The 24579-nt window shown below is 36.1% G+C and overlaps 1 protein-coding gene across 1 annotated transcript; it reads right to left on the bottom strand.

Moving 5' to 3' along the window:
• Positions 1 to 642: 642 nt before the first annotated feature.
• LOC122581363 (nucleoside diphosphate kinase B) lies at positions 643 to 3007 on the bottom strand. Its single transcript, XM_043753584.1, has 4 exons — positions 2887 to 3007; positions 2336 to 2384; positions 1074 to 1305; positions 643 to 908 (listed from the first exon to the last, which is right to left on the bottom strand). Exons 1-4 carry the CDS (start codon positions 2935 to 2937, stop codon positions 794 to 796), a joined length of 447 nt encoding a protein of 148 aa, XP_043609519.1. The 5' UTR covers positions 2938 to 3007; the 3' UTR covers positions 643 to 793.
• Positions 3008 to 24579: the final 21572 nt, after the last annotated feature.

Here is a 24579-nt window from a genome sequence, read left to right as displayed (position 1 = left end):
TGACCAAATAAGCCTCACCACCGAATACTAGAACATAAGATGATCGGGTGATTCAGACATTGAACCGCATAATTGACAATAGAACGTACCAGTGCACCACCTCCCTCCAAGATAGGTCATCAGAAGTTGGAAATCCGTAAAGAATCAACCACCGATCTTTGAGTTAGCATTCTTTATCAGAGTTTATCGTCAGAGCTATTGCATCTTTAGACGGAAAAAGAAAAGGATAAACTTGATAACATGATAAAGCCTATAAACATTTCTAAAAATCTGGGGATCAAAAGATTAAAATAGAAAAAAGAATAAAATGTATATGTCAACACCATATTTTAAGCATGCCTTTAGACATACCTAATCAATCACACATGTCATTACTCATGCACAAAACAAACATTTACCAATCACCATCTCCAATCTTGTGATCAAAAATTGGGAATGGTATACAAAGGTTATCAATTGCCAAACCACATTTGATAATGTTGGTTCAGAAACTCCGTTTGCCCTGTCCCCATATACTAATATCAAGACTATTGCCCAGTTTACTTTAACCTATCAATCGTAAAATAAACGCGACGTAACTCAACACATCTTGATCCATGCATTGACAAATGAACACTTATTTGTCAAAGAAGCAGAAACAAGTATGATAATAGAACATGATCATATAACTGATTAACATTCCAAAACGTTCCTCACGCCATATAAAATCCGTAAATAAAAGCAGTTCACAATAGATTACACCCTCACAGTTCACAAATAAAGGGTGGTCTTAACATACACTTACATCACACATTTATTCATAGATCCATGGGTGAAGGCTGCTTGACCAGTTAGCAACACCCTCGGGGAACCACAGAGCAATCTCCTTCCTTGCACTCTCGACGGCATCACTACCGTGAATCACGTTCCTGCACATCCAAACATAAAATGTGTAGAAATTGATAAGTGCAAAACAAGTAATTAACAACTTCCAAAAGATGAAACACCAAGCTTTAACACAATCCTCAACAATAAAGGTCTCAAACATGGTTTTGTAAATTTGACCATTGACCATAATGTTAAGTGACGCATACCTGCCAATGTCGATGGCAAAGTCACCACGGATGGTACCAGGGGCAGACTCGGCAGGGTTTGTAGCACCAATGATCTTGCGTCCAGTGGTGACAACATTCTTGCCTTCCCAAACCATGGCAACAACAGGTCCAGAAACAATGTACTCAACTAGCCCATTGAAGAAAGGCTTTGAGGACAAATCAGCATAATGCTTCTCGGCAAAAGCTTGGTCCACAGTCAAAAGCTTCAATCCTAAATCGCCACACACAAAAGATTGTTAACGATCGTAATATTTAGTGGTTTATCAACAGAATATCACATGAATATTGCACATTGAGTATGTATCATGACAATACCAGTATCCGTTCTGTTTCCGGAAAATGTGATAAGAAAGTACTAATTTCAGAAGACATCGGTACTTCTAAAAAACGCTCATTAAATTCATGGTTAGCAAAAGATTAATAATACAACAAAACATTATAAATTAAGAGATAAGACATATATTTTCTCTCCAGCTTACACTTGTAAGAACAAAACTCAAAGACAAATGACAGAAGACTCTCATGAACTTGAGTTAATAAAAAAAACTACCAAGTTTTTAATAAACAGTTGGCAGTTATTTTAATATTATCCAATTGCTATTTGACTTCAAGTTGTCAATGATTCCTATGTAGTAAGCAAAGAATTGAATATGTAACCAGGACCGATGTTATTAAAAGTGTAACAATGTGGCTAGACAAGTGTGTATTGTTAGCCTAAAACTGTGGAAAATAAAGGTTAAAGGGTGGCTATATACGTAGTAGCAAGCCTGGTAAAGGACTTTGATTGTGAAAGTGTTTGAATAGAATATGTAGTATTAAGCAAAGAGATTCACAAAAGTGACTGTGATTCTTATTCTTACTTCCAGGACCAAAAAATGATGTAAGATTGTCCCAACACGGTTACACCTGAATCCGGTTTATGAAAAAGTGAGTTTAAGCATCTATTTTAACTACAATCACTATCACTGAAAACCAAAAATGTGAAGGGTGAAGTAACTTTATCACCTCAAAAACACATCAAAAGACCTGATAAATCTCTTAATTTCATATTCATCTCTTTTAAACTCAAATGATATAATAAAATCAACATAATTAAAATGTCTATACAAGCATAACATATACAATTAATCACATCTTATAACCATTATTATAACAGGGCCCATTATTCCCTAATTACTTTTAATCATTGTAAATGTGTGATATTAAAGATATTTGACCATGTAATCAAGTAAAAATTGTACCTTTCAAAGAGAAACCTTTCTTCTCAAATCTACCAATGATTTCACCAACCTATAAACATAAAAATAGTTACAAGATTAATATACATACTCATTATCTTTTTAACTCAAAACAAGACCAACATCTAGAACCATAATAACCTGTACATCATGCAGTAAAACTTGTACAATTATTCAAATCATTGGATTAAATTTCAAGAAAAATCACACGAACAACAGAAATCAACTAAATAACTATAACCCAGAAATAAAACTCAAATTTTTTTTATGGGTTTTCACTTTTCTCATTATATATATATATATAATCACAGAAAGTACCCCAAAAAAACAAGAAACAGAGTGTAAGTAAATGAAAATATTTGAAAATAGCATCTGGGTTTTGGGATTTACTATCTAAAATCAAAAAAGATTAAATTTTTAAAGAAACCCACATACAGATTCATCAGAAACTACAATAAAATTCCCAAAAACTATTATAAAAACAATTAAAAAAAAGTCAATAAAATACAGTTAAAAAAAAAAGTAGAGTAAAGTGAGAGATGAAGAAGACTTACAAGGCCCCTTTGAACTCCATCAGGCTTAATCATGATAAAAGTTTGCTCCATCTTTGATTATTTTGTTTTAAGTTTTTTTTCTTTTTGCAGAGATTGACAAGGATGAATGATATACGGTGGTGTGTCGAGAAAAAGATGAATTTATATATCCAAGTGGTCCACGGCGGGTCAAACTAAACCCTAACCCTAAATACTAGGAATATTCTTTTTACGGTTTTTTGGCCCAAATTTTCTTACCCATTTCTACCTAGGCCATGGTAAAACGGTTTTGCACAAACTTGTTTTTTTCCGCACAATTTTTTATTATTTTTTCACAAATTTTTTTTCCAAACATTCAGTCGTTATTCAACATCAGGGAAACCTCACCGTATAAGAGTGAAACCTTGTGTTCTTATACTACTTAAATTTCATATAGGTCAATTGTTTATTGGAGGTGAAAAAACCGAACTGAAAATCGAATAAAACATAAAAATAAAAAAAGTTCGAACCAAAAAAACCGAAACCGAAAAAACCAATAGCTGTCGGTTTTCATTTTCTAAAAACCAAATGTTTTGGTTCGGTTTTGGTTTCATATGAAAAACCGAACCGAACCAAAATTTTATATTGTTTATATTATTTTGTATATATACTAGATTTTTATCCCGTGGGAAACCGCGGTTTTGTTTTGAAAAAATTAGTTTAATAAAATTTTGTAAGAAATAAAGTTATTAGGTTTAATAGAATTTTAGTAGAAAGTATAGAGTTATAAAAAAAATTGTTATAAAATGAGAAGTGTATTAAATTTTGTACAGATTTGGACTTGTAAAAAGCATAACATTTTGATTACCTCTCATGTTATATTCGATATTGTAAATTTAAATTAACCAATTTTAGTTGTCCAAAGTTTTGTGTAAATTGCGTCTTATAACTAATAAGAAATTAAAACATGTGTTTATTTATTAAGCAAAGGTTATTTTAGATGTTTAGCAAATATATAGATTTTTATCCCACGGAACAACCGCGGTTTAGTTTAGTATAATTGTTTTAATACAATTGGGGGCAATTAAGTAAGATAATTAAAAGTAATGAAATATGAGGAGAAATTAAAGAATTATTAAGAACACAAATTTATTTACAAAATTAATATCAATTACAACAAAATTTGAAAATGTAAAAAAAAAAATTGAATAGATCATAAATGAGTTTTTTTATTCACTGTTTATTTAGTCAAAAAATGTACAATACGAAAGAAAAAAAAACCCTTAAATTGATGAGCTTTCAAAATTAAAATACAACAATGAAAGGGATACGTTATATGTCTAGGAATAGGCGAATAGCTACATCCCCATGTTATTGCATTCTAAGAGCCTCTAAGCTCCTTATCTACGTAATCTAACTCTTCTTCAGCCATGAAGTCAATTTATGTCAACAAACTTGTCATGACTAACGATTCAACCAGCAATATATAGCTTTAACGTGCATAGGCATAATTTACCACATTCAGTTATTGAAGATAGATATTGTTGGGATTAATGCAAATTACAATACAACCTGGTTGAATTCTTGCATCATGAACAAACACGCAAATGCAATTAATTACCCGGCTTGGTATTAATGAATCGGAACCTAGTTGACTAACCCTATTACTATGATGTAAATCACTTGTAATTTCTTTTTTTATATACTTTTAGTTCCAAATGCTAACTGACTGAATCTCTTTTGTCTTTCTAGCCTTTTATCCAACTATTATGAATTGAATCTCTTTTATCCTTACACCTTTTTTTTTCTTTATTTAGCATGTATTTAATTTCTACATTAAGTTCCTTTATTAACTATGACAGTTCTGCATATACTTTTAGTGATGATCATATCGATCTCAACTCGAGTCATAAACCCGATGAACATCAAGAACCACATCAACCGTGTTCAATACCTACAAAACTAAGACAAACTGAATCAAGTGACTATCAAAGCATCATGACCAATTCTTTCAGGTTCAAAGTATAATATTAGGCTAAGTGAATTGTGAATATTGGCAAAAATTAAGTACTTGTACTAATAAAAAATTATATAAAATTCCATTTGCGATTCCAGTTCATTATATACCAACCAAATGCACAGACTGAACAGAATCATAGCTGTGGTTTGACCTAGATATTACTCTACCCTATTTCCATTGGCGAACACACTTTCAAGCTGATCATTAAGTTCTTTAGCATGACAATATTCAAATTCAGGGTCTGTATCTTCATAAAACCACACACAAGGCCCGTTTCTTTATCTTCAACTGTTGAACCATCAACCATCTCGGTGTAAAGGCTCATAATTTGTCGAGCATTCTACTTCCATCCACACTCTTCAACTTCTACACAAGTTTCTCATGCTTCATCAAGTTTCAACCTGGACTACTAAACAAAATGAAATAAGTATTAGATACTTATGAGTGGGTCGATTGGAATTATCCTTTAGCTTAAAAAGAAGCGTCATATGGTTCAAAAACTTCTGATTCAAGTACTAAGATTATTACAACATTGAAATCTAACTTTGAAGATCATAACTGCCACACTCTCTACTTCTAGAAGTTTAAAATTTTTGGACCAAAAATATGACTGTCCAACCCAACCCATTCCAGCCTGTTACTCAACCCGGCCATTTTTGTACAAAGGATAAACAAATGACATCCATGAAATCCAGATCAAACTGACCATTTTCGAATATTCATTTGCAAACAAAGTTATTTTGAAAAGCTAACTAATCTAAAATAAGCAGGTCCCTTATTTTATGGCTTATTTTCTGGTTTAGAGGCTTATTGTGTACTAAAATTGCATAATAAGCTTATAATTCATATACGCTAATAAGCTAACCCAAACGCCCCCTCCTAAGTTGAGCTCATAAGCATCATAAGTCGTAGCAACGGATTTTTCAGCCTTTAAAAATTCTTAAAAACCATAAAAATAAGCTATATAAAAACCCCCATAAGATTAAGTTCTCATTATCAAGTTACCTTCTTTAGTTAGTAAGATCCTAGATGTCGTCCTGTCAATTGTCTTGTCATGGTTAATCAAAACTAAGGGGAAACGGCGTGGCAACTCCTATGATGTCATGCATTCAAGAAAATTAGTATCCGGGTTATTGTCATAAGGTGGAAAAAATTGAAATTGTTTATGTAGTAATAGGTTGGTAACCTAAATATGGCATGCTTCATAATTGGCCTCAATCAAGCAAGCATGGATTGAATTTGGCCTTGGCTGGTGGCTGCAACTTTCCAAGCCATCAGCATTTAAAGCGATTACTTCGAACTTAGCTTTATTTTTGCATTTGAAACGAAGTGTTGTCATATCATTAGCCTCGATAGATTGAACAAAGGTCTATTCCTTTGATGTGACTAATTTATACCCATTACCCACATCGTTATTGGCCATTTTAATATATGTTTTTAGTCGTTTTTGTATGCATTTGGCGCGTTTTTGTATGCTTTTCAGGAAATGAAGAAGTTGAAGATGTTGATGAGGAGATTGTGATGGAAGATCAACCGACTGTGAAGACTCCGGTTACCCCACCGGAACCGGCAATGACACCCGAGGCCAAGCTATATAAGCCTAAGGTTCCATTTCCACAGCGATTCAGGAAGGCCAAATTGAAGGAACAATATGATAAATTTGTTAACATGATTAAAAATGTTCATATTAATGTGCCTTTAGTTGATTTGATACAGGGAATGCCCAACTATGCGAAATTTATCAAGGAACTTGTTACAGACAAAGGAAAGATGGATGAGGTAAAAGCGACATATCTCAATGTTGAGTGTTCTGCTATCTTGCAGAATCAACAGATTCCGCCTAAGCTTGAGGATCTAGGGAGTTTTCTTATAACTTGTTCCATTCGTACTTTGACTTGTAAGGCATTAGCAGATTTAGGTGCAAGTATCAATTTGATGCCTTACTCGGTTTGGAGTAACTTGGCTTCCGGTATTTTGAGACCTACTCGTATGAGTATAAGACTAGCTGACCACTCTTTTCAGTATCCCATTGGGATTGCTGAGAACATGACTATCCAAGTAGGTCATATAGTTTTTCTTGTTGATTTTGTGATCCTAGAAATGGAAGAAGACACTAAGGTACCCTTGATTTTAGGAAGACCATTCCTTAACACCGCGGATGCTATCATCCGGGTGAAAGATAAGGAAATTTCGTTGGGTGTGGGTACGGATAGAATAATGTTTAATATTGAACGATCTATTAAGCATTCTTACTCGACTGATGAATCTTGTTTCAGGATTGACGTAATTGATGATGCTTTGGATCAAGAATTTCAGGCATTCATGGAAACAGAAGTTGATGAGGAGCTCGTTTGCTTAGGAGCTGGAGATATTGGTGATGAAGATTTGTTTGCAGAGGTGATGGCACTTGATATGGATGAGACACCTCCAGAAAATGAGAGCTTTGAAAGGGTTGTTGCTGATGGAAGCTCAAGGGTGCCAAATTCGGTTGATGTACCGCCTACTGATCTGGAGCTCAAGCCATTGCCTGCTTACTTGGCAGGTAAATCCTCTTTACCCGTTGTCATCTCATCCGCACTTTCGAGTGACGAGAAAAATCTTCTTTTGGCCGTGCTCAAAACTCATAAGCGGGCTTTTCCTTGGAAGACTACCGACATTCCAGGTATTAGTCCTGATTTTTGCATGCATAAGATAGATTTTGTTGATGATGCTAAGCCCGTTGTCCAGAGACAAAGGAGGCTTAATCCAAATATGAAGGAGGTGGTTAAGAAAGAAGTGATCAAACTTTTAGATGCAGGGATCATTTTCCCGATAGCTGATAGTTCTTGGGTAAGTCCCGTCCACTGTGTTCCCAAAAAGGGGGGCATGACGGTCATTGAAAATGAAAATAATGAACTTTTGGCCACTAGGACTGTCACGGGTTGGCGGGTTTGCATAGATTACCGTAAGTTGAATGATGCCACCCGTAAGGATCATTTTCCCCTCCCATTTATTGATCAAATGTTGGAAAGACTTGCCGGAAATGAATATTTTTGTTTCTTGGATGGGTTCTCCGGGTATTTCCAAATACCCATCGACACGAAAGACCAAGAAAAGACCACTTTTACATTCCCATTTGGTACCTTTGCTTACCGGCGAATGCCTTTTGGCTTATGTAATGCCCCGGGCACCTTTCAAAGGTGCATGATAGCTATTTTCCAGGACATGCTTGAAACCTCAATGGAGGTTTTCATGGATGATTTCTCGGTATTCGGGGATTCCTTTAGGTCTTGTTTGCATAACCTAGATAAGATGTTGACTAGGTGTGAAAAGGCTCGTCTAGTTTTGAATTGGGAGAAGTGTCACTTCATGGTGACCGAGGGAATTGTCCTAGGACATAAGGTGTCTATAGCCGGAATAGAAGTGGATAGGGCTAAGATTGATGTGATAGCTAAGTTGCCCCCGCCTTCCAACGTGAAAGGGGTACGTAGTTTCCTTGGCCATGCCGGTTTCTACCGGAGATTCATTAAGGATTTCTCTAAGATTACTCGTCCGATGACCCACTTGTTGGAGAAGGACGTTCCTTTTGTTTTTGATGAATCTTGTTTAAGTGCTTTTCAGCAAGTAATCGAGACCGAAATAAGCTGATGTGTGACGCGAGTGACTAGGCTATTGGAGCTGTGCTTGGGCAAAAGGATGATAAGCATTTCAAGCCAATTTACTATGCTAGTAAAACCTTGAATCCCGCCTAGCAAAACTATACCACTACGGAGAAGGAGTTACTTGTGGTAGTCTTTGCATTTGATAAGTTTCGGTCATATCTAGTACTAAGTAAAACTGTTGTTTTCACTGACCACTCTGCTTTGAAGTATTTGTTTTTTAAGCAAGATGCAAAGCCTAGGCTGATTCGATGGATTCTATTGTTGCAAGAATTTGATATCGAAATCAAGGATAAGAAAGGTGCCGAGAACTTAGCAGCTGATCACTTGAGCCGGTTGGAGGACCCAAACCGGGAGGAGCTTCAGGATAGGGAGATTAAGGATCACTTCCCCGATGAATATTTGAATGTCATTTCTAGTTCTGATGAAGGCCCTTGGTTTGCTGACATTGCTAATTATTTGGTTGCAGGTGAAATACCAAGTGATTTCTCGGGTCAACAGAAGAAGAAGCTCATCTCGGATGCTAAGCATTATTTCTGGGGTAATCCATATCTGTTTCGAATTTGTGCAGATGGTATGGTCAGAAGATGTGTTGCGAGAGCTGAAACTAGAGAGATTTTGGATGCTTGCCATTACGGGCCAACCGGAGGTCACTATGGTCTGTCAGTTACAGGTAGAAAGGTTTTTGATGCAGGTTTCTATTGGCCGACAATCTTCAAAGAGGCCCAAACATTGGTTGAAACTTGTGACATTTGCCAACGCCAAGGAAGCATCACAAAAAGGGATGAAATGCCACAACAAGGGATTCAGGTATGTGAGGTTTTCGATATTTGGGGCATAGACTTCATGGGACCATTCCCACCGTCTAACAAGTTTCAGTACATCCTAGTTGCTGTTGACTACGTGTCTAAGTGGGCCGAATCCAAGGCTTTGCCTACAAACGACGCGAGGGTAGTCATTGAATTCTTGAAACAGTTGTTTAGTAGGTTTGGTTGCCCTAGAGCCTTAATTAGTGATCATGGAACACATTTTGCTAATCATCAACTAGATAAGGTTCTTAAGAAGTATGGTGTTCATCATTACTTTTCAACTTCTTATCATCTACAGACCAGTGGTCAAGTGGAAAACATGAACAGGGCTTTGAAAAGAATTTTGGAAAAAAACGGTCGGGGATAACCCCAAGGTTTGGTCAAAAAAGTTAGATGACGCCTTGTGGGCATTTAGGACCGCTTTGAGACGCCTATTGGCACTACGCCATACAAATTGCTCTATGGTAAGACTTGTCACTTACCGATTGAATTAGAGCGCAAGGCGTATTGGGCATTGAGGAATTTGAACCTAGACATGATGGAGGCCGGTGAGCTTAGGCTGTTGCAACTTCATGAGCTCGATGAGCTTAGATTGGGAGCTTATGAGAATTCCCAGCTTTACAAAGAAAAGACCAAGATTTACCATGATAAAAGGATCCGTAGGAAGGAATTTAAGGTTGGTGCAAAAGTTTTGTTATTCTTGTCAAAGTTTAAAATCAAACAACCGAAATTAACTTCTAGATGGATAGGTCCTTTTGTAATTAAACATGTGTATCCGTCCGGGTATGTCAAACTTTTTAAAAGGGATGGAAATGGGTCTTTCATTGTCAATGGTCATAGGCTCAAATTGTATTTGGAAGAAGAGCAAGAGGAGGGGATGGTTGAAGAAATCCCCATTTTTGATTCACAAACTTGAAATGGTGATCGAGTCTAGCTCACGACTCATAAATAAATTAAGCGCTTCTCGGGAGGCAACCCGTGTCTAATTTTGTTTTGTCAAATTGATTTTCATTTCGTTAGATAGGTTTAATTTGTTTCGTCAAGAATGTGCAGGTTATAATGTGGCGTGAAGCGGATTGAGGTAAGTTAGTGTTTAAAACCATAAAAATATTGTTTTCTGGAAAAGTATCCCACTGCGCCGCAGTGGGGTGGTAAAACCGACTACGCCGCAGTCCGTTTCCACGGCCTATATTGACCATCACCCCACTGCGCTGCAGTGGGGGTATGAAGAATCCACTGCGCCGCAGCCAAAATGCTCGGCATAAGTTGCTCAAAGCCTCACTGCACCGCAGTGAGGAAGGCTTTAGCCCACTGCGCCGCAGTGGGCGTGTTGACTGGCCAGAAGGGATCGGGAGTTTAAAGTAAAAAGGGAAAGAAGGTATGGTTTTTCACCACAAATTCAAATTTCCAAATCTCTTATCTCTTTCTTTTAAAGGCAAAAAAAAAAAAAAAAAAACCAAACAAACCCTCCTTAAGAACACCATTTAAACTCCGAAAATTCCCCCCTTATCCACCAAATTCTTGCATTCTTCTTCTTTCTCTTCTTAGATTATCAACTATCCATCACTACTATGGGAAAGAATGTAAGTTTTTCTTGTCTATTTTCCTTTTAATCTTTTAATTTTGATTTTTAGATTTTTGTGTGTAATTGTTGAATTAGTTGGTGGGTTTTGTTAATTAAGGGGTAAGGATGATAATGTAGTGTTCAATTTCACGAATCTAACACTTGTTCATCCGGATTTGAGTCTAAATCAAACCTAGGGTTTTGAAAAAAAATTGGGGCTTTTTGATGAACAAGTGTGGGGGAGGTTAATGGAAGTATTTGTAATGCTAAATTGTTGAAAGATTGCTATTTAGTTGGATTATTACACACTTTTTCTGGAAATTCGTGATGAACACCAAGAACTTGCCCAGAACTTCAAGGTGACTGCGCCGCAGTGGTGGTGGGTTTGTTCCACTGCACCGCAGTCCAAAGCTTGTGACCTGCACGTGTTCAGAACCTCACTGCGCCGCAATGAGGGTTACTTCAGACCACTGCGGCGCAGTAGTATACCTCGGCCAACTTGGGACTTAGCCTCACTGCGCCGCAGTAAGGGGGTATTGATGCCCACTGCGCCGCAGTGGGGCATATTCCTGAACGAATTTTCTTTGATTTCAATACGGTTCCTGATTTGTATTCCAAGTTTAACATGTTTATTTGTCTTATGATTTGTGCTTGTAAGATGCTTCAGGAATCGACAAGAGGAAGCAAATCGAGGAGGGGCAAGGAAGCAGGTCGGCCCAGAAATAAGCCAAAGCTTCTCGGGAGGCAGTCGAAGCGCCAACACTCAAGTTTTGGCCGGGACAGTTGAATGAGAAGCATACGCGGTTGGAATTTAGCAGGGTTAAACAACCCCACAAGAACAACTTTCTCAAGGAGGTGGTCTGTCCACCTAGATATCTTGCTCCCATTGCCGCCCAGCATTTCGGCATTCAAGCCGACATTAATGGGTGGTTTAGGATAGAGGCTCAGGTTGGGGATAGGTTGGTTGTGAGTGATATGTGGCAGAATGTGTTCAACAACCGGGAGCCTGTGTATAGGGAATTGTGTTTGGAGTTCTATTCAACTCTGAAGGTGATGAAGGAGTTGAATAAGGTGAAGGATATATTTGAGGTGCGCTGTGTGACCTTCCACTGTGCGGGTGTTGCGAGGAAGATATCTATTGCCCAGTTTGGCTATTATACTGGGATGTACACTCTGGATCAGTTGAAGAGCAGCGAGTTTCGGGGTTTGTTGAGATAGGGCCTATATGTTAAGCAGGCCTTTGATGGTGAGTCCATTCCTCAGTACTAGACTCGGATTACTGGTGGTGAAGCTTGGCCGTCTGGGGGGTCAAGCAGTGTTTCTAAGATCAGGAGTGTGCGGTTGAGGATGCTTCATCGCATGATTGTCACGTTTCTGGTACAGCGGTCCACTCACTAGGACAAGGCGTACCAGACTGATCTGTGGTTGATGAAGTTGTTTGCTGAGGGGGCACCTAGGAGGTTTGCTTTGGCCCCCATTGTTGTGTTAGATAGGATGTGGAACCACTCCGACGCGGAGCTGGTTTTGGGGCACTTTGTTACTATGATCTATCGGCGCATGGGCATTTTTGACACTGATGAGTGCCAGACCGATCATTCACCCCCTATCTTTCAGCACACTTTGACTGAGGCCGAGTTAGTGAGGGCCAAAATTGTGAAGAAGATGACGCAGACGGAGAACTCTAGGCTGCTGGATGATACTGGGTTTGTTACACCGCCTCCAGTTATGGAGGGAGCTGGGGATGTTGAGATGGGGGATGCTCCACAGGAGCAGCCTAGGAGACGGGCTCCAGCAGGTATTGATTTTACGTCTCTTCAGTCTGTGGTAGAAAGGATGTATGCTGATCAGCAGGCTTTCCACGGTCGTATGGATAGTTTTAGGGAGTAGGTTGGCGGGGATATGACTATGATGGGCTCTGGACTTGGGAGAGTCGTGTATGATTCGCGCCGTTACCAGCCCATGTGGGAGGCGCAGTTGAGAGGGCAGGATTTTAGCCCACCCATGGATCTTCCAGATTATCGTCCTCCCGCCATGTTTATCCCACATCAGCGAGTTGGTGGAGGTTTTTACTTTCCGAGCATGTGGTTGAGGAGCCTCCCAGTCAGGATCCAGGAGCTTTTGACATTTAATGGATTACTTATTAAGCAATTTTACTACAAACTGTTTCCTTGACAAAAATTTTTAATTGGTGAAGTGTGTCCTGAACGGTTATTTAGCTAGTCCTTCGGGATTGATAACATTACGTGCATACTCATATATATCCAAAACACCCAATTGTGAGATTTCATAATTTCATATATAGTGTGTCAGGTGACGGTTTTGGTTTGTTTGCTTCGTAAATACATCCCTCTCTTAGGCTCTTGGATTTATTCAGGGGTAAGGGTTGTCATTTTGAGGCCCTGCACTAAAATGTGCGTGTTTGAGGTATTTCTAAGCCATTTCCGGGTTCTTTTCTTGATAAGAGTATACTGGTGATGTGTTGATTCTAGAACTTGGCCTGGTGATCGTGACGAGTACATTGGATGACGAATTGGCATTTAGGTTTGACCATACTTTTTCTTTCTTTCTTTTCAATTTTCCTTTGTATATCCATACCCTTATACAACCTTATAAACATATACATACAATTTTTCACTTTTCTTTGTACATTTATACACTTACACATCCTTGGTTTGTTTGGTTAGTTTGGGAGAGCTTCAATGAATTGTCTAGAAGGTTATTCTTGTCTATAAGGATATGTCATTTGGTCGAGTTATTGAAGATATCTTGGATTGTTTAAACAAAGAATGTGAAGTAATTAGACATAATTCATCATTGTAAGAGGGTGTTTGCTAGTAGAGTAAAAGTAGTTCAAAAAGAATAAAAAGAGAGAAAAATTGAAAAACAAGAAAAAAATAAAAAAAAAATAAGGGAAGAAAAAGAACTTGGGCTACTAGTAAGTATTTCTCGAATTTTTATATGTCTAGAAGATTTGTTGTATATTTATATGGAAGACTTAGTGGATTAAAGTTGTTTGAAGTTGATACACCATAATGGTGTCGGGATTTGCTTGGCTAATTAGGAGTTGTGTTCGCGGGATGGCAGCTTTGGGATGGTGGTTTGTTGGCAATCAATGGTATGGGGTTTATATTAGACTATTTTGTACACTTAACATATACATTATATCCTTTTTCATTTTTTCACAATTATCATCAACCTTCATCCCTCAATTCAATTTTACATATTCATATACATAGACTTAGTTTAACTATATACCCATCCTTAATGCCTATTTCGACAATGTACTTGATCCTTGCGCCTTAATGGTGGAGTGACGATCCTGGTTCAAGCCTATGGTAAAAGAGTATACATCACAACTGAGCTATGAGTGATTCTTCATATATTCGACTCCGAAAGTAAGTTTGTTGGAGTAGAATGATATTGATAGGTTCTTTTGTTTTCATTCATGCTTAGTTGATTATCGTGGCTTGCGGATTGTTCAGGTATTGTCAAACATTTCGAGTTTTCAATTAAGATTAAAACTGCTTCACCCATTTTCTGTCATTTGACATGCTTGGTGTTGCTTCTTTTTGATACTTGTCATGTGTTTGATAGTTTGGTTGTCAAGGATTACTTTTTCTTAAATTCCAGATTTGCTTGAGGACAAGCAATGCTCAATTGTGGGGGGATTTCATGTGACTAATTTATACCCATTACCCACATCGTTATTGGCCATTATAATATATGTTTTTAGTCGTTTTTGTATGCATTTGGCGTGTTTATGGTGTTTGTTATTGTTTACAGGCTCTAAACAGGTTACGCGTCCATTTGGTACATTTTTGGGTGATTATTGGCCAGAAAGTACGTTATGTTGATGAGAGTTGATTTGAATGGATGAGACGGCAGAGCTTAGCAAGTAATCGAGACCGAAATAAGTTGGTTCTATACAAGCTCTTGACTGCGCCACAGTGGGGATGCACAAGCCCACTGCGCCGCAGTCCTGATCCACGGAAATTAATGGACAAACCCCCACTGCGCCGCAGTGGGGAGGGAAACAGAAGGACCGCGCCGCAGTCAAGTGAAGAAGAAAAGAGGCCGTGGATTCATACTGAGCCGCAGTGGTGGTCACACAAGTTACTGCGCCGCAGTCAGCCAAAGTCAAGTCAACCAATACCTCACTGCGCCGCAGTGAGGAGAAGTCAAGACCCACTGCGCCGCAGTGGGTGCACGGGGAAAAGAAACCTAGGTCGGTTTTTGCATCAGATTTTCAGATGGTATTTAAGCAAAATCCTAAGTCAAAAATTAGGGTATCCAAACTCTTTCTAGGAGCTGCTCTATCAGGATTCTTCCTTCTCCAATCAAGTGTTTCACTTAGGCGGACTCATCGAAGATATTACGGGCACCCATCTGGATCGTATCTACATTATTGTCTTGCATTTTATTTTCTTCAAACAATTGGTACATCATGTTTCTCTTCTATTTTATTCATTATTGTGAATTGATCATGAGTGACTAACTGTTTAATCATCTACCTTGATGAAACTAGACGGATAATGTGATTGCAATATTTTTAATTCAAAAAGGGTTTATTTACTTATCGTTGTTCTGTGATCTTGATGATATTAATTCTTCTCATTAATTAATTTCGATATTGGTTGCATATGATTCTTCGTTGGTGGTACCGGTTGAATGTGTATGTGATTTTAAAACGGTTACTTGTCTATAAGTAATTATCACTAGTTCATGGTATGATAGTGAATATCATTTTAAGAAAAGATTAATTTTGTCAACGTGATTGATATCGGTTGGTGGTACCACGTTATTGTCACATAAGTTCAATTGATAATTTGATAGTCAATAAAACTGATTGTTAGAAGAATTGTCTTGGTCTTGGTGGTACCGGCTTGGGTAATTCGACTAGTAGTTAGGTGATTTGATACTTTGTTCACGGTTGGTGGTACCACGTGAGTAGCTTAATCTTGTCACGACTATCTTTAAAGCTCTAGAGAATTTGTTCTTCATCAAATGCAATCACATTTGAAGTCAAGGGAAGTCAAGGTGGATGACTTTTAATTATATTGTCTGAACTTTCTTTTAAATTTATGCAATCATTTTGCAAACCAATTTATTTAATTGTCAAAAGGAAATTTTGAAGCAACACCCGTTTTCCAAACCATTTTACAAGCAACTAATCATTTCACAGTCCTTGAGAACGAACTCAGACTTACCTCTTAACTAAATTACAAATGATCGGGCCCACTGCCCGTGAGTGCGTACTAGTGAGTTTGTGGGTAGTTTTAGTTTATATATTTAAAGCTCGATTTTTGCACATCATCCTTTCTAGTAAATTTAACGACGTGGGTTGCCAAATGGGCAAGTAACTGGTGGGCTAAGCTAACAATTATATTTCTATCTAAAGGGGACTAACCAATAAATGAAAACTAACTTGCAATTTTTTACCTGATCATATCCATTGGCCCAACTATTACCTGCACGGTTGCACCCTCCATCAGACAATATATAAACTACAAAGAACTCTATAGTCACCGGTTGAACTCCATTAATCATTCTCAGCTCCAATCTATAAGCAATGCTCGCGACATATATTGTTGATCAACAGCTTGATAGAAAAAAAAAATCTTTCCTTTCCTGTCACATCGACATCCAACTCCCTGTGGCATAAGTATGTTATGGACGGCAAGATCAAATATATTCGAGATGACACTAAAATTTTAAATTCTCACTTATATATATATACACACACGCACACATAGAGTTGACTTTAAAAGCCACTGACAAGTTGATAGTTAGTTAGTTACATATATGTGTGTACATCAGATGTCAGAATTCCTGAAAATGCCCATTCATCAACCAAGTATGTAAAGCTTTATAATGGAATCCGTCTCTTCATTAGGCTTAGATAAAGACATAAACACCTGAACAAAAACAAATTGATGATAACTTCAAGTCATTAATCAGTCCTGTCTCCAAAAGAAAGTCAGGTAAAAATTACTAATTGTATAAAAAAAAGGACCACACCGAGTTGTGGTATTAAAAGTGGACCATACCAATAGAGGACCTACTCTTTGAATTGGGATTTCACGTTTCCTATATGGAGAACCAAAAAGAACCTAGTAGACCGGTCTGAAAACTCGATCGACTTCCATCCTGTATTCTTGTACTTTCCACCTAGCACAAATTTCTTTATCAGGTTATTTATATAAATCATTATATGAATTTTTAATGCCGTTATTTAAAACAAAGATTAGAGTTTATTAGATTACTATTTATGCCCCATGGAATCAAGCACCGAGAACAATGAGCCATGTCAAAGGATTTCGGCGGATATGGAAGCTTTATAGTTCCAAGAACACCGATAAGTACTTAACATCTCTGACAAATTGAACAAAAAAAAAATTACAACCTACGCAAATTACATAGATATCACATTTCCAAGAAGTTTAGCTTTATAGTGGTTCATGTGAGTCTCACGGTGCAAACACATAGATATCACATTTCTTTTGAATAAATATGCACCTGAACTTGCAACCTACGCAAATTGCAAATGTAACAAAAAAAAACAACTCCAACGCTGACATATCTATTTATGGCTCAAGCATAGTTGTCAAAAGCGAAGGCGACCTCAAAACGCAAAGACCCCAAGTAGGGCGAAGGCGGGAGGCGCAAAAAAAGCGCACTAAATAAATAAATATAAAATATTTATATATAGTGAAAAATAATAGTAAAAAAAATCAAATTTCACTTATAAAACCAAATATCATTATAAAAATATAAACTTTTCAACCAAAAACGTCAAATTATTAGACTATTAATAAACATATATAAAAAACGTAATTTATTATATAAAAGTAATATATATATGGTCACTCATTTTGGCCGGAAAACATTAGATCTAGCTACGATTTGGCCGGATCTTGAATGATTTGGTCAAATCTTGACCCATTTGACATTTTGACCGCTGTTGACCGCCACAGTTGACCGCCTTTTTCATGGTCGACTTGGACCTAGGCTTTCGGGCGGTGGAGGTGTGCCTCGCCCACCTTTTGCGCCTAGGCGCATGAGGCGCTCGCCTTTGACAACACTGGGCTCAAGCACGTCAGGCCCATTACCCAACTTGCCCGACCCACCCATTACCCAACTTGCCCGACCCGCCCATTTTACACCTCTAATAGACAACAATAGTTATATATGCTATAGCCAATATACACACTTTTTTTCGTCTATGCTGGTAAGCCTTTTAACTTTCAAATGGGCGATATATTTTCGCCTTTCTCATTCTTAGCAGCCATACAACTATGTTTATGTGTTTCTGTGACATAGTCCTATCGGCAGTTTACAATTGCCTGGATTTTCTACTTCTAATGACTCAAGCTACGGTAAAAAGAAATTTGATGTGAGCTCCTTAATCAAATTCGGCCTATCGAGATGCAACATCAAAATTGGCCTAAACATTACAGTAAGTAACTAAAAACCTGAACATATAAAACAATACCAGAAACATCACCAATGGAGTTTTCTCTTCGGTTTTGTATTTCTCCCATTGAGACCAAGACAAGCTCCAAGAGTGGATGGTGATCATAAACTCCACATTTGAATAATTAGGATGAACTTTAATGTCAGCGTCATCATCTTTCACAGGCGGCTTCACTTCACTTTTATCTCTGTTTTCCTACGATAAATAGATATTTGATCATAACCCATTTCCTTTTTCCTAAATGCAACAACCCAAAAACTCAAATGTCAAAACAAACTTAACAACAAATTGTACCATTTCATCCACTCAAACATATAATCAAACAGTTTATAGTCTAATTGCATGTAATGGGTTTAAAATATATACCGAATGAGAAAGAAAGACACGTAATGGGTTTAAAATATATACCGAAAGGATGCTAGTTATCTAGTCTAATTGCATGTAGCTCCTTATCTTTATCTTCCAAAGTCCTCTGCAAGTCCATTATCACCTTCTCCCTTTCATGTAATTGCTCCTTTACATGCCAACATTCAAGTAAGCCACAAAACCCTTAAACATGAAAAAAAAAAAACAGTTTTGCCAATCGAAAACATTCATACAAACCTGAAGTTTCACACTTGAAGTAATGTGCTCTTTCATCTGAGAATCAAACCGTTCCTGCATCCCCATTACTTTCGATCTAGCAATAAGTCTAGGTTTCAAATTAACTTCAAATGCTAAAGATGTTCTCTTTGGTTCATAATATCATCAAGATGCAATTCATCATTCCCACCTCCGTCAACACTAATCGAGAAGTAGTCCACATTCGCTTACTCTCTGCCCTGATTCACCTTACATATTCAAAGAAAATCCACAAATTACACTCCTTTCTCACTTATTTAACTAAAAAACACCTCAAGCAAGCACATTTTGCATATACATATTATTATATACATATATATGTATGTATATCTACACACACATACCTCATATATCAGTCTTTCATCACCTTACCCTAACTTTGACCGATCAATATCCTAATGATTACAAAAATAAATATAATAGTACTCAGACAGATACAGATTTTTGTGTATGTGTGTATATAAATATAAATAGATATAGAAATAATATATATATATAATGTATAAAAGATTAACATAAATCCTAATCAAATCTTTATCTCCGCCCTTATTTGAAAAATCATAAAAGTAAAAACTTACCAATAAACTCCATTTTTGACGAATCGATTATGATGGCATGATGAATCTGATGTTGAAATCACAAAAAAAAAAGAAAGAAAAAGAAACTGTTGTTGCTGCTGATGATGAATCGATGATAAATCCAAGAATTTGTATATGTGAATTAAGAGAGATGATGATAAATTTAAAGATTGAATAGATATATGTTTATATCAAATTTGGGGAGAAAATAAATATTTGTATGGGAGAAGCCTTCTCTCTTTTCTGTCTCTCTTCTTTCTCCCTCTGTCTCTTCTTTCTGTCCCTTTGTCACACCCTTTATCCCGCCCAAAGTTATAGTTTGAAAATAAGCTCATCTCCCGCCCAAGCCACCTCCAACACACACTATTTACATTATCAAAAACACACCAAAATGGTCATCAAAGATGTCATAGTTCCATTGTGGAACCCTCCAATGCTTGACACAACACCAAAGTGACATAGCCTGTGTGGTTTCCTTTAGTTTGAAAAGGGGATATATCCTTTTAATGCTCATTTTCTTTCAATATATTAATATACTAGTACTCAGGTCCGTTCAATGGATGGGTAGTCTCAAAATATATTAATCAAAGCTTCTTAATTCTTGATGGGTAAGTTTTTTGCTTCATAAGTCTCTATATATATTCTTAGTAAAATGACAACTTTTGATGTTTTTTTTTTGCCAAAGCTAATTCATTAGTGCTTTTCTTATGCAACGAAAAGCTAGAGAGCAAACAATATTTTTTTGGTTTCTATCAAATATAGACGAATTAAAAATTTACACAGTATCGGTATGATTAGAGCAACCATAAATATGACCAATATCACAACTTAATCAGTACGAAAGCTAAAGAAGAAACATATGAAAATTAACTCCATATAAATATTGATTCCAGTTTACCCTTTTTTTTCAACTTTAGTTAAATAAAAAGAGAAACAAAAAGTGTAGAGTATATAATTTAAAAAATACATATCAATTCATCAACAAAGACCATCTCGAACCTTTTGATTTTCTTCGGGTTGTTCCACTCCGAAACAATCCATACATGCACAACACAGAGTCGTAGATGATGGTTAACATGTGTTGGCTTAAGATCCTCAAGATGAACTAATGTGGTCTTATTTTTTGTTGTTGAAGAATAAGTCATAATGAACCTATAATGGACAACAAACTAAATTAAAAGAGATAATAATCACAATAACATAAAAATTCAATGTTAAATAATAATAATAATAATAATAATAATAATAATAATAATAATAATAATAATAATAATAATAATAATAAAAATAATAATAATAATAATAATAATAATAATAATAATAATAATAATAATAATAATAATATCAACAAAGTATATAAAAAAAACCCTTTTTGATAGTGTAACACCCCAAAGATTTTAAGGTAAAAGAAATTAACCCCTTTTTATAGTTTTGACATTAAATTAATTTCCTAGTATTTTATTTTTGGATATGGGGTTAATTTAGTTGGAATTTTAGCGGATAGCGGGTAAAATACCCACAATTTGAGAATTGGGTCGTGGCATCCCCTAGAAGTGCCAACCATCCATTTGATTATGAGTCATTTCCCACTTCTATTTCTCTTCTTCCCTTCATGCATCCCTTCTCATTTTCTTTCAAAATCAAAGATTAATTCATCCAAGTAAAAGATAGAAATCACAATAATCATCATCATCACCTATAGTCTTCGTTCAAAAATTTAAAAGTTGGGGTTTGTGGTGAAGGGTAGTGGTGGTCGAAAATTTCAAGAAAAAGGGGAAGAAGGATTTTCAAATTTAAAGTCTTGAATTAGCTTATTGTTGTTGAGGTATTGATTTCCTCTTTATTAGTTTTCATCTTTCTCTTAAAATTAGAGTTCTTGGAGTGACCTAATTTGGGGATTTTTGTTAGAATATGATTTATGGTTAATTTTCCCCAATTCCTTAGATAACCTAGTTGTCATTGAGTTAAGTGATGTGTTTGATTATGAAATTGTTAAGTTCATGAGAAAATTTTAGTTAATGAGAAAAGATGAGTTTTTGCTAGTTATTGAAATGTGGATGAAAATGGTAGGTTGAACTACCTAAAGTTATTGTTAAAGATGAAAGTAACTCAATGACAAATGGGTTGGGTTTTGGGTTTAGAAAAAAACTAGTGATTGAGAATGGCTAGGTTGAGCTAGTCGAGTTGTGAACGTAAGCTTACGCATTTTTATGATATGATCATAGGTTGAAGCTTGTTGTGCATTATCGTTTTAGCTTTATTTTCCAAGTTGCGGAGGAGGTGAGTATATTTGCATACCTTTATGTATATGTTGGATCAATTGACCACATCATGTTGAAGCCTTTTGTCCATGTGTGGTGTTGACCACATCATGTTGAAGTTTATTTATCCATGTGTGGTAATTGATGCGGCGTAAGCCCATGTGGGGCATAGTGTTTATGAGGCCTAAGAACCTCCGGGGCCTAAGAACCCCGATAGATGATCATGATTATGTTGTTTAGCTTATATGGATCCATATATGTGTTGATAGTGTGCAAGGTGAGCATGTAAATGTGGCATGACGGTGTCATAGGTTACATGTGAAAGTCCCTGCACTTTGCCCTCCTTCGTATTCGTAAATGTATGCAAGTATATTCACTAAGCCTTTGCTTATAGTTTTAGTTGTTTCCCCTTTTCTAGGTAGTTCCGGAAGAAGGAACTAGTGTTGTTGATTGGAAAGAGTTGATTAGAGCTTGAAGTTGGTTTTAGCAAGACTTGAAGGTATTAGGTCTTTCTTGGTTGAATGACAACTTTTGGTTTAGAGGCTTAGAAATCCCCCTCCTCATGGCTCTTGGTACATTTTGATTTGATGGTCATATTTTTGTTAAAATTATAAAATTGATCAGGTGTAAAGTTCTTAGAAAGTTTGTGAAGTTACACTTTAGGCGAAAATAGTGTCAAAATGGGTAAATGACCCATTGATGTAGTTCATGAGATTTGAAACAAGATAATGTTGTATTTATGTTTAAATGTGTATATGTAGTTGTTGTCAATCTCCAGAATGTGTTTCAAGTTGTTGGCTTTGAAATTTGAAGGTTACAAGTTTGATCAAGTATTGGAATGGTTTTAGGGTTGCTGAACTGTGGCTCACTGCGGCGCAGTGGGGGTGGTTTTGCCCACTGCGGCGCAGTGGAATCCCACGTAAAAGTTTGGATTTCCTCCCACTGCGGCGCAGTGGGGGTGTGTTAAATCCACTAAGGCGCAGTGGGGCTTCTTCTCTTTCTGTGCCGAGTCTTCCACTATGGCGTAATGGGGTATAAAAAAATTTTTTTCAGTATTTTCGGTTTATCGAGTTCTAATCCTTTCAGATAGTCAATCGTAAGGGGTTTTTTTTGGTCGTAGGTTTTTTTTTTGGGTTGAGAATATGTGAGAGTTTTGTCTAGGTGATATATATAGATAATAATAATAAAGATTTTTTTTTATTAAAGGTTGGCCATTTATTAAATAAATATTAAAAAAATAGAGGATTAATAAGGATGGAGTATTAAGCTAGAGGAGGGGGATTATGGGTGCCAAATGTACCCCCAATCTCATCTTTTAATTATATTATAAATTTGCTTTTGTTAGTGTACAAAACAATATTGATTATTAGTTTTTATGTGAAAATACATAACAAGATCGATTCGGTTTAATCAATTGCAAATTGAAACAACACGTGAAACATATAAATAGTTATATATGAAGTTTATTTGAAATAAATATTTGAAGTTTGTTCAACTGGATTTATTGTCATTGTTGTATTGTTTTTTTACTAATATTGTTTTGATAAGTTATTGAAGTTGTAGTAAAATCATATGGTATAAATTTTAATGCTTAAAGCAAAAAGTGGTTAAAAACCGACTAAAACTGGAAAACCGAACCGAAAAAGATCCAAACCGAAAAAAACCGAAACCGAAAAAACCGAAACCCAATAGTTTTAGATTTCAAAAAACGAATTATAGTGGTTCGGTTTTAGTGAAAACCGACCCAAACCGAACCGTACTCGCCCTGCTGTTTATTATCATTTTTAAAGAACGATAAGTGTTAATATTTACATACTAAATTAATTTTATGCGTATATAACTAAATTAATTAATATAATTCAAAGTGTTAGATTCTTTAACTAAATACAAACATAAAAGAGTAGTGATGTCTTTAATTGAGTTTAATTAATATCCTGGCAAAATTAGTAAAATCAATAGATAAATGGCACAAAAGTAACTACTAATATATGGTATTGTAAGAATGTTATTATTTTAACAACCGATAAAATTTAAATTTCAATCCTCTATAATAGTATACTAACATGATACTCGTGTATTGTAACGGTGATTTTTACAACACACGATATGACTAATTGATAGCGAGAATATACGTTGACGAATGGTGGTGGTGGTTGTGATGGTGATGATGGTAGCGACAAATTCATAAATGAATGTATATATGGAATGACATGTATTGAGATTTAAGTTTGAAAAAAAAGATGATGAGAAGTAGTATTGGGTTATAAGTTGGTGATCTGTCGATGAATTATAATGGTATATTGGGTTATCAAAATCTTTTTTTTTTTTTGACAAATGTATCACTATCACATCACATAAAATAATGTTAAACTACCTCATTACCAATAATTGAATCTTGGTATCAATCTCAAAAGACAAAACCCTCTATTAAGTAAGTACATCATTGTAAATGGAAGATATGGATAGATGCATTATGATAGAGTACAGATAAATGTCAATGGAGTTGACGGTTTATTAGTAATAAACTCGGATGAGGATCCTCTAAAGTTGCTTTTAACTTTACAGCATCTTGATCTTTGGATTGAAATCAAAAGTTAAGATTCAAAGATCATCTTTAAATCTTGACCCATAATTTTAATTCAAGGGTTAGGATTAACAATTTTACCAGTAAAGTTATAAATAACTTTAGAGAATCCCAATTCAATAACCTCTTAACGAAATAGCAACGAACCAATAAAACGTCATTGAGCAAAACAAATTGCAAATGCTC

This window comes from Erigeron canadensis, chromosome 9 (genome assembly GCF_010389155.1).
Source record: "Erigeron canadensis isolate Cc75 chromosome 9, C_canadensis_v1, whole genome shotgun sequence".
Lineage (NCBI taxonomy): Eukaryota > Viridiplantae > Streptophyta > Magnoliopsida > Asterales > Asteraceae > Erigeron > Erigeron canadensis.
Note: the sequence above shows the minus strand (reverse complement) of the source record. Positions and strands in the feature narration are given on the sequence as shown.

What these genes read in the sequence shown, in the direction of transcription:
- LOC122581363 (XM_043753584.1), bottom strand. Translation starts at nt 2,937, where the DNA reads ATGGAGCAAACTTTTATCATGATTAAGCCTGATGGAGTTCAAAGGGGC. An exon ending in ATGGAGTTCAAAGGGGCCTT is followed by an intron (nt 2,385 to 2,886) that starts GTAAGTCTTCTT and finishes TTATGTTTATAG; the next exon opens with GTTGGTGAAATCATTGGTAG. An exon ending in GAAAGGTTTCTCTTTGAAAG is followed by an intron (nt 1,306 to 2,335) that starts GTACAATTTTTA and finishes GTGGCGATTTAG; the next exon opens with GATTGAAGCTTTTGACTGTG.